The following is a 13142-nucleotide window of genomic DNA, read 5'->3' as shown; positions in this document are numbered from 1 at the left end:
TTAATGATCACATTAGACCGCCGTGCTGTTTGACTGAGCTCTGTTTCCTCTCCCCGCTTGGAGGTGCGCTCGTCACTATGCGCTACCATCATTAACATTTTATGACCGCAGTCCACTTCTTGTCCTTCATCCGGCCCCATCAAACACGGTAAAGAGCTCCGGTGCGATCCCGCACCTTTAAATTAAACATAAAAATGCTAAGCTGCTGCTGCTGCTGCTGCTTGCACCGCAGCAAGGTGACAGGTGAGCAGCGCCGCCGGCTGCTGAGTTATTGCATCATTTGGACATGATTAGGGGTGACCTTTGACCCCGGGCTTACCCGCAAATTCTATAACCAGCCTCTGGCGTGGATGGAAATGGATCTGAAGGCCGTGATTGTGTTTAAAATGGATTTGCTTGATGACACAAGGCAGGGCGACGTGTGAATTGTATCATGAAATGGTTTATCAGACATTATCTAAAACCCACCGCTCACGTCCCCCCAGAGGTTTATAAAGGTCAAAGGTCAGGGTCAACTGCAAAGCCAGATCTTTATGTTATTATATCGAAGTCGTTTCCTGCAGCAGAGTGACTGAGCAGCTTGAGATCCAGAGACTAAAGCTGCATCTAATGATTATTTTCATTATCGATCAATTAGTTTTTTTGATGTTGTCATGTATGCAGTTAATCAATTAATCATCACATCTATGAAACCTCAGAAATTACTGAAAAATGTCCATTAAACAAGTCCAAGACGTCAAGATGATGTCTTCAAATGTCTTGTTTTGTCCGACGTCAGAACACCCTCAGAGATTCAATTACAGATCAATAAACTTTATGAATCCAAAAGGGAAATTAAAGAATTATTTAAAATTATTTAAAATAGAAAAGCAGCAAATCCTGACATTTCAGAAGCTAGACAACATTTGGCAGTAATCAACTAGACTTAATAATGTGTCCCAACTGTTTGCAAATGATATGAAAACATTTTAATCTCCCATAATTATATATGTACAAATGAGCTGGAAATATGCTCATATATTTACTATTATGTATTCTTTTGTGATAGCAAAACAAAAATAATGGATTATTACATATAACAAAGTTTGGGGGAACTTTACTGGTTAATCATTGCACACAGCCACAGTAAGTACGGTAGCTGACGCAGGAAGTGAGTTTATAAGCTGTGATAAATGTTTCTACATGCAGTTTGGGTAATAATTTTCCTTTTCTAAATAATTTTGTCTAACTTATCGGTTTGTTTCCGACCTGTCAGATTGCTCATAGTGATGTCACCATGTTCCCAGATCTCGGTGGTTCTCCTGTTGAGTGTAATTTTATTAGAACTGATAGAAAAGCTGTGAAAATAAGAAGCGAGTTGTCAGAAGGAGATCACAGATATCACATCCTTCTTAGCAGCAGGCAGCCCTGCAGCCTCTGCAGTGGACTCATAATGACGCACGAGTGAACTGACCCAGTGACGGTGTCCCTCAGGACTGATTCGATTATCTTTGTTTACACCATCATGAGAATAACCGCTGCATTCATCCTCCAACCCCTGACCCCCTCCTCCTCCTCCACGCCTCCTGATCTCCGCATCGGCCAGGCTGCAAACTTTACAGCAAATGACTTTATCAATATTGCACCATCCGCAGTTATCAGTCTCCAGCTCTCTCATTATAACGTCTTCTGTGTCTGATAATAAGGTGCGAAAGGCAGAGAGAGACTTGATTCCTCTCTGTTGACGGTCCACAGACCTCATTACCTGTGAGATATAATGACCAGCGGGCCCTTTGCCTTGGGTGACCTATTACAGGGAGCCATTTCGGACTTCCTAACCAGGGAGGGCATCAGTAGAGGAGCTCTGGAGTAATGAGTCCATCCATCTTGCATAGGGAAGTGCTGACGATTAGGTTTACCTGCCTGTTACTAAGATGAGTGTGAGGGCTAAACTTAGACCAAGCGTCATAAATCTTAACTCCACCTCCGTATCATGATCATACTGTAGATTCATTCAGCCTCCTTCTCATGTTGTTATTAAAGGAGACTTTTATGAACAGAGAAACATTACCGTATGCTTTTCCATTCATAATTGCAACCAGTTTATCATTCACGACTAAATGTGTGTTCAGACAGAAAGCGTCATTCCTACAAGTTAGACCGCTGGACTGTTTGTGTTTGTCTAGCTGTAAGCTAGCAGCTAGCTAGCAGCGTATGTGTGTTTGTGTTTGTGTTTGTGTTTGTCTAGCTGTAGGCTAGCAGCTAGCTAGCAGCGTATGTGTGTTTGTGTTTGTGTTTGTCTAGCTGTAAGCTAGCAGCTAGCTAGCAGCGTATGTGTGTTTGTGTTTGTCTAGCTGTAGGCTAGCAGCTAGCTAGCAGTGTATGTGTGTCTGTGTTCAGTTCATCTTCTAACTTCTAACTTTCCCTCCAGTCTCTCTCCTTTTCCCTCTCGCCTCTGTGCACAACAGATTCATAATATACAGGACTGTGTAAAAAGTTTTTGGCGCTAAAAGTAAAGTGAGCCTGCTTACCAAAATAATGTCATGAATAGTTTTTATTTATCAGTCATCTGTTGCAGGCCTCCTTGTTTGTCTTGTTGATGAAGATAGTTCTGTATGACTCTGGCTGAATGTTTGGGCTCGTTGTCATGCTGCAGACGATCAGACGCCTCCCTGATGGTGTTGCATTATGGATAAGAATCTAACATACTTTTTTCACTCATGCTGCCCGGGCAAATCTGTGTCTACTACCCGTCTTTTCATTGACTTTATATGCAGTCACGCCGCCTCTAATATTTGCTTTGTGTTCTGTCTCAACACACAGTAACAATGAGTCAAACAACAAAATGAGATTGAGTTCTTAGATCACCAAAATGAAAATCAAACACGTCAAACCCGGTGTTTAGAGAAAACCCTGTGACCCTCAAATTAACAAGTGATGAATAAACAAGTAGAGAAAAGGTTGAAAGGTATTTCGACCTTTCTGTGTGTTAAGACAGCGTGCTAAATGAATTTAGAAGAGGCACGACTGCATACAAAGTCATGGAAAGACATAAAAAGAGAGTAGAAAATGTTTCAACTTAAGCAAAGAGTATGTGCATATCCCTGTTCTTTATAGATCTACTTCATTAACTTACAGCGACAAGAAGAAAAAGGAGAGACTCCAGCAGACTTTGTCAGGACGTTAGTTGTTAGCTAGCTAACAGCTAACATCACTTTTTTGGGTGAAGACGATAAAGAGACTCAGCTGTTTTCAGTTTCAGACATGAAATATCTTTAAACAATCACCAGCCATGACTTTTCCAACCTCTCTGTATATCTGATCTTTTTATTTAATTTACCAGCCCTTTTAATGTTGAATAAGACATTTAGTGTTTGTTTTGGATCTGGTTCCTGGTTGATGAAACACCTGGATTCCCTCCGAGACTCTAATCTAATCTTTAATCTCTGTTCGTTCATTTGTATCAGCAAAACATTCAGGTAGCAGCTTCTTATTTTTAGATAAGCTGACTGCTGTTTTTTGTCGGTGCTGTGAGTAATTTTCCAAAAAGCCAAAATAAAACTTGATAACATCCAGTGAACACAGATTGTCTCTCTGGACTTTATGACCTTTATCAACTTAAAAATTCTGAATCAGGACCTTCAGTTTTTGGATGAAGGTGTAAAAATTCTGCAGACTACAGCTGTTATTTCAGACGTGTCAGATACATATTTAATCATCATTTCATATCTTCTGCTGCTCATCTTTCTTGCAGGTTGTAGCTGGAAGTTTTAAGCATAGATCAGGTTCGACATATCTGGCGTCTTAGCCAATAAAAGCCGATTTCAGATGTAAACAGAATCTTGTACTCGATTAAAATCTACTGAACCGCGAATCTAAAGACTTTTCTTTTGCTCCTGACTCACAAAAACACAAACATCCACATCACAGTGGAGTGTTTGAAGCATCAGGAAAGTGACTGATAAGCAGGCCATGCAGAACATGACAGCCTTCTCTGAGTCCATGTGACTTGTTTAGTCTGGTTCTTATCTTAATGTGAGCAGATGGGATTAAGATCAGACCTGTGACATCACATCACCTCCCATCCAAACCTAATCCTCTGCGGATCGGGAAGGCTGCAGACGCTGAACAGAACCTGCTGATGTCGTTACAGCAGCCGATTACAACTCAATTAGCTCCCCCCCCCGTCCCCCGAACTGAGAGTGATAACCTTATAGGAGCTTTTAGTCAAGACAGAAGCGTTGTCGTCTTTCTGCGGACGTCCATGAGACTTGCTCTTACATTAGTATTGAGTGTAGCTACCACTGAAGCTTCACATCATCTGGGAATTAAGAGTTTACAGTAAAAAAAAGTCTTGTAGACAAAGTGACTGACAGTTTGAGCTCTTCTACAGCTATAAAGATATAAACCCAGTCAGGATGTACAAGCTCTCTTAAAGAAAACTCCCCAAAATGTCTGAGATGTGAGACAGCAGGTGGCACTTTGGTTCATCTTTTCTGGGACTGAGAGATATTAAACCTTTTCAGATCAATATATAACTCCACAAAATCAATGCTAGATACTGAAATTCAATTCAATCCTTGTTTATTTTTTTGTTAAATCCCATTAACTCATCACAATTTAGATAAATTAAAAAATAAGGATACTTACCATCATGACTTCTAAATGTATTTTGTTGTGTTGGAAAGAGAAGACGGCTCCAACTTTTAATGTATTTCTTGATCAGATATCTTATTTTCTTCCCTTTAGAGAAGTTATCAATGGAAAACAAACTTCACCTTTTATCTCATATTTGGAAAATGCAAAAATGCCAAAAAGAGTAAATGATTTATGATAAAAGATATTGGTGTAGACGTCATTTTGGCTCATTGTATATAATTAAAGTGCTGATTTTGTTTTATGTTTGTTTGTTTGTTTGTTTGTTTGTGGCCTGGGGAGGGGCGATGATGAGATGTGTGGACTGTATTCTCTCTCTGTTATCATGTAAATAAATATCTGATGACATCACCTCGGGTTCTGGGTGATTATGACGGACATTTTTCTATTCTATTATTATTTTTTGTACCATTTTCTGACATTTTTAAAACCTAAAACTGCAGCTCTAATCTCCAGATGTTCCTTGAAAGAACTTTTAATTAACATCAATTTAAATAAAACCCTCAAAAATATAATAAAACAGTTAAACTCAATGAATAACAACTGTAACGGTTGTCTTTTTGGTGTCGGTGTTGTTGGAAGGACTCAAGCTGCAGCAGTTAAAACGCTGTTTGGCCGCCGTGTCGGTTTTATTAAGTATATCTACTCTAAAAATAAAGATTCACTTCCGATTATATCTGCAGGAAAAATGGTCTAAATTACTTTCCTCCATCTTCTGTGGCCCAGCTGGTTAATTTTCCTGCTGCAGTGAAGGAAGACGTGACGTGAGCGGCGTCGTGCTCAGCGTACAGTATACTGGTGCGTGTGTGTCCTCTGGCAGCTTTATTCCCCTCTCAATAAACAAGCAGCAGAATGCACAAAGTAATGAAGCAGCAGCAGCAGCAGCAGCTCCTCCTGCGTCCGGCTCATGCTTACTGTCAGCTGCTGGGCAGGAAATTAAATTATAATTGCAGCGCTCTTCCAGGAAAAAATCAGCATATTTCATTAATATTGTCTCGCCTTTGGTGCCCACACCGTAGACTTTATCATACGACGGGGAAGGGTAGTTGACAGAGCAGCTTATTACCAGGGAAAGGTCAAAGGTCAAAGGTGTCTGTGATATTGCACCATTTAAAATACACCTAATTTATGTATTTTTACTTACATTAATGTTAAAAAGGAACATATTATCAGTACTTCTTTTTAACGAGTATTTAAATAAGTAATAAAATAAGTTAAGTTTAGGTTGGCTGGTTATAAAATAATATACTGTATATATTGTCAGTGTGTGACGTGTTGGTTGTGGCAGCTTCTCTCGGCTTTACGGAGCTTTATAGTGAGTTTCAGCTCATCAACTTTACTGTTTCGGTTCACTCTCAGCGCTCTCGTAGCGTCGTTTTCAGCTACAGCAGGCAGCTGTTTTCAGAGAAAAAGCTCTAAAAAAGCCACATGACACATCATAATGTTCAGTTCCACACAGTCAAAAAGACTACATTTGAAAAACATTCAGTCTCCATGACAGAAACGTCCAGTTATGATGGACGCAGTGTTTTCTGTCTTAGCTGTATTTTCTAAAATTTCGCAAAAACAAAAATCTCCACATTAACCCATAAGAACCTGTTTCTCCTTAAAGGAAAACTATGGGGAGTATAAAACAGACCAAATGGACCATGTCATAACAATATTTCCCTAACTTGTTTTATATCAATTTGTCCAAGAAACGTGGTCAGAACAGGTTGAATGTAGTAGACGTCACTCAGGGACTTCATGAGTTAAAATCAAGGATAAAAGCTGTATAAGGAATTTTCCAGAACATTAAAAGGGTTGGTTGGTTCTTATGGGTTAAAAAGGCAACTCAGCATATCAGCTTCAGACAACCAAAACAAATTCTTTGATTGGATCTTTTAAAATATATAATTCCTCAAGTCACTTTAACATCTCAAAAAAAAACCACACACAGACGTTGCTCTTCAGGAATATCTTTATATTAACAATTCTTACCTGAGCACACAGAGACCTCTGTCTTCTCTGTTAACTTAACTTTACATGTAATAATCAATATTCTTTGATTTGAATGTAATTTTTCTCTCCTTACAAATTTCCTCCTTCCATTGTTCCTTAAAGATCTTTAAACGCACAATATGTAATTTCAGCCGCTAGGGGTCTCAATCAAAACAATAACAAAAGACGGAGTGTGATGACGGTGTGAAGTAGCAAGGGATCATGGGAGTTGTTGTCTTTGTTGTTAAATAACCAGCTTCACCGGGATAGGATTACTCCAGTGTTCATCATTCAGGATGTTTTTACCTGCAGAGGTCTCCTCCTCTCCAGAACAAACAGACCCGGAGATTACAGTTAAAAACACTGAATGAAGCTGTTTCACCTAAAAAAAATCAGTGTTTCTCAGACGATCTACGGCGACCACCGGATGTCCGGTACGGGCTGTTAGCTGAGCTGCTGCTAACACTTGTTCCGTTTATTTCTCTTATAACTTTAGATCCAGACGTTTCTCCTGGAGGTCTCCTCCTCTCCAAAAACAAACGTACACGCAGATTAAAATCATTAAAATACTAATTAAATCTGTTTCACCTAAAAAATCAATGTTTCTCCGACGATGTTTGGTGACCACCGGACTTCCTGGAGGGGCTGTTAGCCGAGCTGCTGCTAACGTTTGTCCAGTTTATTTCTCTGATAACTTAAGATCCAGACGTCCAATGACTAAAATCCTTCTTCCGGCTAAAAGATATAGTTAAAAACCACCTAAATTTATCATGAAAATGTGTCTTAAAACTGAATAAAAGTCCATTTATAACAGTTTCTGTGGAACAACCACAACGCCGATGTATTATCTTGTATGTGTGTAAGTTACTCTTTGGTAGACGCCATTGTAGCGGACAAACACAGCGCCGCCGTATGCATCTGGTGCGTGTTTACTCTTTGGTAGAGGAGGTATGACGTCATCGACAGGCGACCAAATGAAACGGTCCGTTACTTTGATTAAATTACAGATTTCTCTGAGTTTGAAATATGTTGGAATATAAAATATATAACATAGATCTAGTTGTTTTTAGACATTTTAATGCAGAATAATCACGTTATAGCTTTAATAGTTTTGTGTGACTGTATTTATATTACAGTAACATAAAAATTGAACTCCTGTTCATCCTTATGTGTCCATACTGTAAAACGCTGTCTGATACATGACATTTATGTGACCTTCCAATCCCACGCTGTCACTACTTGACATTATTGTCCACACACACTCACACACACACACACACACATACACACACACACACACACACACACACACACACACACACACACACACATTGAGTAATTAGAGGAATCCCCAGAGATGTTCTTAAAATCATTTTGCCACACTCAGCTCCTCTGACTGTGTGGCTCGAGGCCTCTGGTTTAAACATTATAAAGTGACTAATTGGTAAATGGAATGACTTCATTGTTGTGGGCTGAAGTGATGAGTTTTAGGAGGGAGGAGTGGGATCAATTGGGTTTAACGGTAACAGATCATGTGGTAAGATCATCCCAGTGGAGATGAATTCATGGATGTTCTTTCTATCCAGTAACACGGCTGCATGAAGTCATTACATATGAGGTTTTTTTTTTTTAAATCTTATAGCTTCTGAAACCAGATTAAACAGATTAAACTCCAAACAGAGTGAGATCTCTGGACTCTTCTCTCCCTGCAGAGTCTCTGTGGTGGTTTTCAGGAGTCGAGTGGCTTCATTTAAACACAAGCAGAGAGAAACAAATGACTTTTTAAAGGTCGTTAATTATTTCTGTTTAATTGGTCAGTCAGCAGCAGTGGAAGACAGACTGATGACATTCATAACTCATTACATAACAAGGCTGCGCTGCATCTGAAGCTACAACATGATCACTTAGATCTGCTTTAACCAACTGTATGTATTTTATCATACAGGTGCAGATATCTACTTTTTTTTAGTATTTTACTTTGACAAATATAAATGTTTTTTTCAAAAAAAAGACCAACTTTTATAATTAATAATAATAATAATAAACTTTATCAATATAGCACTTTTCTTAACAAAGTTACAAAGTGTGAGGAGAGAAGGCAGAATAAACAAACAGAAATTAAAATTAAAAACAAACAGATCATAAAACACTGCAGAGTAAAATAAAGTTACACAGAACAACAAGCAACATATCAAACATTCATAAACACTTTCCAATAATAGAAAGTTTTAAGAGGAGATTTAAAAGACGCTAAAAACGTTCTAAATATAAGCATCTGTAAAATTATGATGTAAAAGTAAACAAGTTCATATACAGACGAGTGACGGGTGATGTCTGAATGCTTGAGCCCTACAGTGAGGGGATCCTGTGACTCTGTTATGCTGCGTAATAAATGTAAATAAGGTGTTTTCAACTGTAAATCATATTTATATCATAATAGATATTCCAGTATAATATAAACACAGACCTGGAAATGTGCAGAACACGTCCTCTTTAACAAACAAACAGGAGGAAATAGTACATTTGTTCAGGACTATTTTCAGCGGCGGATGAATCCACGTTTGGTGTTCTTGTGAGTTTATCTGAGTCCAAATAAACTACAGAGTGTTTGTGTTCATGCTGATGAAGGAACTGACGTGTTTTTAATAGTTTTTGGACGACAAGAGGAACACAGAGGAATAAGATCAGTTCAGTGTTGGTTTTAGTCTGCACATGGGATTTGTTGACGATAAGAAAAATAAAGAATATCTCCAGACGTATCCTTTAAGATCAGCCTTCTCTTTGCAGCATGTTTTCATCAGATATTTACGACATCAGACATCTTCAGAGGGGAAACCGAAGAGAATTTATGTCCTTTAAAGATATGAAACCTGCTTTATTTGACGTCTGGTGATTTGTTATTTCACAGTATACGGATATCATCCATCCATACAGCCTGATGTACTGGAGGTTTGAGACTTTATAATGTAACACCTTAAATGCAAAACAAATATGCATACAAGTCATATTTATAGTCTGGGGGTTTAACTACACGTCCTGCACTGTGTCTTTATGATATGAGCTACATATGAGGTCCTTTACTCACCTTGTACAGTCGCATTAAATCTTGAAACTTTGACGACTCTGCACCAACGTTACCAAGACAACCGACGAGAGGTTGAGATTCTCATCTGTTAAACATGAGCTCTGTGTCATTCTCATGATAATTAGATGTTTATTACAGCAGGTCATATTTGTAGAGTTGCAGTGATTAGTCAACTGAAAGAAAATGAATCAACAACTACTCTGATAACTGATTAAACACAGAAATGCCAAATATTTGCTGCTTCCAGCTTCTGAGACATGAAGATTTGCTGCATGTTTTTATCATGTGAAAGTAAATTAAACTATTTTTTTGATTTTTGACTGTTGGTTGAATAAAACCAGCAATTTAAGGGAACTACTTTGAGCTCTGGGAAGATGTGATGGAGGTTTTTCACTTCTTTTCGATGTTTTAATAGACAATTGATTAATTTGAGAAAATAATTGTTAGTTTCAGCCCTAAACTTTATCATCCCTGTGAGGAAATGACTGGATACAGAATATTGCTTAAAGTCAAAGTTGTTAAACTGTTCGCTGGCTTCACAAAAGTCACTGAAAAGTTAATTTAAAAGTTTATCTGAAGCTAATATGAAGCTTCAGCATCCAAATGAGTCAAATCAAGTAGATATCTTTCAACATTACAGTCTTTTTAGTGCCAGAGTTCCTCTTTTTGTTACTATACTTCCACCTGCAGCTCAACAGGGAAACACTGTCTAAGGAAACACAAAGAGGGAATTTGATGCTAAAAAGACTGTAAATGTGTCAGATATGAGATTGATATGACTAACTCAGACTGATGAAGCCTCATATAAGCTTCACATCAACTTTTAAATGACTGTGTGGACACACTGTGGATTTTTGCCTCCATCACTTACATTGAAAACACATTTGAAGGATCTTTTAATATCCAGTATGAACAGGAGGAATGATTACAGCGAGGAAAACCTCTTTCACTGTTCATATCCAGTCAAACGTTTAATTCCAGCTCTAAATCAGAGCTCGAGGTATCTGGTGGATGTTTTCTTGCAAACAAAGTCTTTCAGCCTGAAAGTTCATCCTTTCTTTTTGAAACAGCAGTTTATCTGAACTCAAGGTCCACTTATTAGCTTTTTCCAGGACTTTCAGCTGCATCTAAAGGTTCTCCACTGATTGAAAGCACTGTTTCACTGTTTCACTGTTTCACTGTTTTCACCAGAACACAATTTGTGTCCTTCAGGCTTCACAAGCATGTCGAATGCATTTCTGTGCTCATGTACTATGAGATCATCCTGACGATTCATCATAGCGCCTCTAGTGCTCAAAAAAACTGCACGTTGTCCCTTTAAACTGCAGGTAACCATGGCAACAATACTGAAGCTTCAGGTAAATCACTCCATGGATTAAAATGACCAGTTTAAACCATGAGGTGAACTGCAAGTTATTATAGTGTCTCCATACAGACATATGGTCACTTCAGAGTGCTCTTGTGTTTACTGAAGTCATTAAATTAGAATAAAATGTTTGTTGTTCTATTTCAGTCTCTGACGTTTTCACTCCATAGAAAAAATACTGTTCCCGAGAGGCTGGAAGTGGACCCCAGCAAGCACACGGCCGTCGACCTCGCCAACATCGTGTCACGTCAGAGCGCCAAAGAAGGTCCGCTGGAAACATCTAGAGTCTCTCCAACGACTCACAGCAGCTGCTCTGAAGGCTTCGTGGACGATCCTGATGTCCCCCCACTCATATAAGACTGAAAAAACCAACGAGACAGACGAGCCTCGTCCCTGAAGGTTTAACCTTATAATCCTTCAGGTACACGTTGCTGACAAAGCTTTCAATTGTTGTGTTAAAAAAACTAATTTGTCGTTAAAGACTTTATGGGAGTAAATGGGTGGTCAGAGCTCCTGATTCAGTCTAAACTGAGCAGGATCGCTATGAAAATACTGTAGAAATGTGAGTCTTTGAGAGTTGTTTGAACCTTTAAATGACTTTGTGTTTCCTACTAAAAGAGTCAATAACCCTACAAGCCACTGATGACATTTATAAGCATTAAACTTCAGCAAAATTTCTCATCCTGACGTCTTTCAAGATGGAAAATCAACTTGTTTATTTTTCAGCTCTTGAAAATATTGGAAACATCACACAAAGAAACAGTAAAAATACTGACGTTAAATCCTGACGCGGATGTTCCTGCACATCGTTTGTATCAGTAAACCTAATATCTTCTTACATGTCGTCATTTGTTGTTGTAAAAAGTAAATATTCCAGATAAGAAATTGGAAAATGTGGATGTTGATCATTGATTTTGTTGGACGACTTGGACAAATAAGACCTCATTAAACCCGAGAAAGTACCATAATTATATGATTTAACTTTAGTGAGTTTGATGACCCTCTGAGCTCTCGAACCTCCGTAAAAACCCTGATGTTGATACTCAAGAATAAACAGGCATCGGGGAGAAAATAGAAGTTCTTTTTCTTTGTTACTTCTTGCAGATGTTTGGTTTTTCACCCTGTAAACTCCGGCTGAGAGGGCAAAACTGCAGAGAGGCAAAAATCAATCAGTTTTGTCTGCTTTGCCTGTGGCCCATTTGTTCTGGAAGCCGATGTACTTTGCCCGGTTGTTGTTTTTTTGTTTTTTTTTCCTTGTGATGCTCGTCCCGAGTGCCCTCCTCAATGCTCAGAGAGCGAAATCCTGCCAGACTTTGATCACTGAGGCTCCTCTTTGTGCCAAGAGGAGAAGAGGAACCGAAACATATTTTGAAGCTTGTTCATCTCTCCTTGAAAACTCCTGCTGAAGTCTCCTCGCTCTCCTTTTACTTTTCTCTGAGTTGTCACCCGAAAAGCTCAGAGGTCACAACTTCCATCTTCTCCTCCTCTCTCTCTCTCTCTCTCTCTCTCTCTCGTCCCCCTAGAGCAGCTCCGAGCGCCGTTACAGCCGCAGCGCCTTGAGAGACCGTTTTGGCGTCGGACCATTTTTCCTCCTGACAGCTCCGCTGTTCTCTTATCATCCCGGCGTTCTATATTTGGAGTGCGTGGCTCGTATCATCCAGGAGATTTTTTTTTTTATGTTTGTGCTTGTGTGTTTCATGAAAAACAGCTTGTCCAGAAAAGGTTTATACTGCATTATATGTATTTAGATTTGAATCTGAGGATTTATTGTTGTAATATTATATATTTTAAATGCAGAAACACAGGTGTGAGTGTCGTATGATGCTGCAGAGTATCGGACCAACACTGTGGTTCTGCTGCAGAATCACTTCTGTTTTATATCGGATTACTTTGCAGATGTAGCTGATTGTAGAGAAGCAGAGTTTGTATTTATGTATTTAGCTGCCAGATCCAGGTACATACAGTCTGTGATGATATGATGTCACCAGCACACACCGCTAAAATAAGACGATGATATGGTCAGACAGCGGTCGGCTTTAGTCCATGTTTTACGCTTCCTTTCTGACGGCGCTACTT

The 13142-nt window shown here is 38.9% G+C and overlaps 1 protein-coding gene across 1 annotated transcript in view; it reads left to right on the top strand.

Moving 5' to 3' along the window:
* The window catches only part of dnaaf11 (dynein axonemal assembly factor 11), a 45464-nt gene extending 33427 nt beyond the window's left edge, over positions 1 to 12037 (top strand). The window contains exon 12 of the mRNA XM_044368110.1: positions 11237 to 12037. Within this exon, the coding sequence (XP_044224045.1) occupies positions 11237 to 11423 (187 nt within the window). The 3' untranslated portion in view covers positions 11424 to 12037. The remainder of the gene's footprint in view (positions 1 to 11236) is intronic.
* Positions 12038 to 13142: the final 1105 nt, after the last annotated feature.

Source organism: Thunnus albacares, chromosome 12, assembly GCF_914725855.1.
Source record: "Thunnus albacares chromosome 12, fThuAlb1.1, whole genome shotgun sequence".
Classification (NCBI taxonomy): Eukaryota; Metazoa; Chordata; class Actinopteri; order Scombriformes; family Scombridae; genus Thunnus; species Thunnus albacares.
The sequence above is the reverse complement of the archived record's forward strand: the minus strand, read 5'-3'. Positions and strand labels throughout refer to the sequence as shown.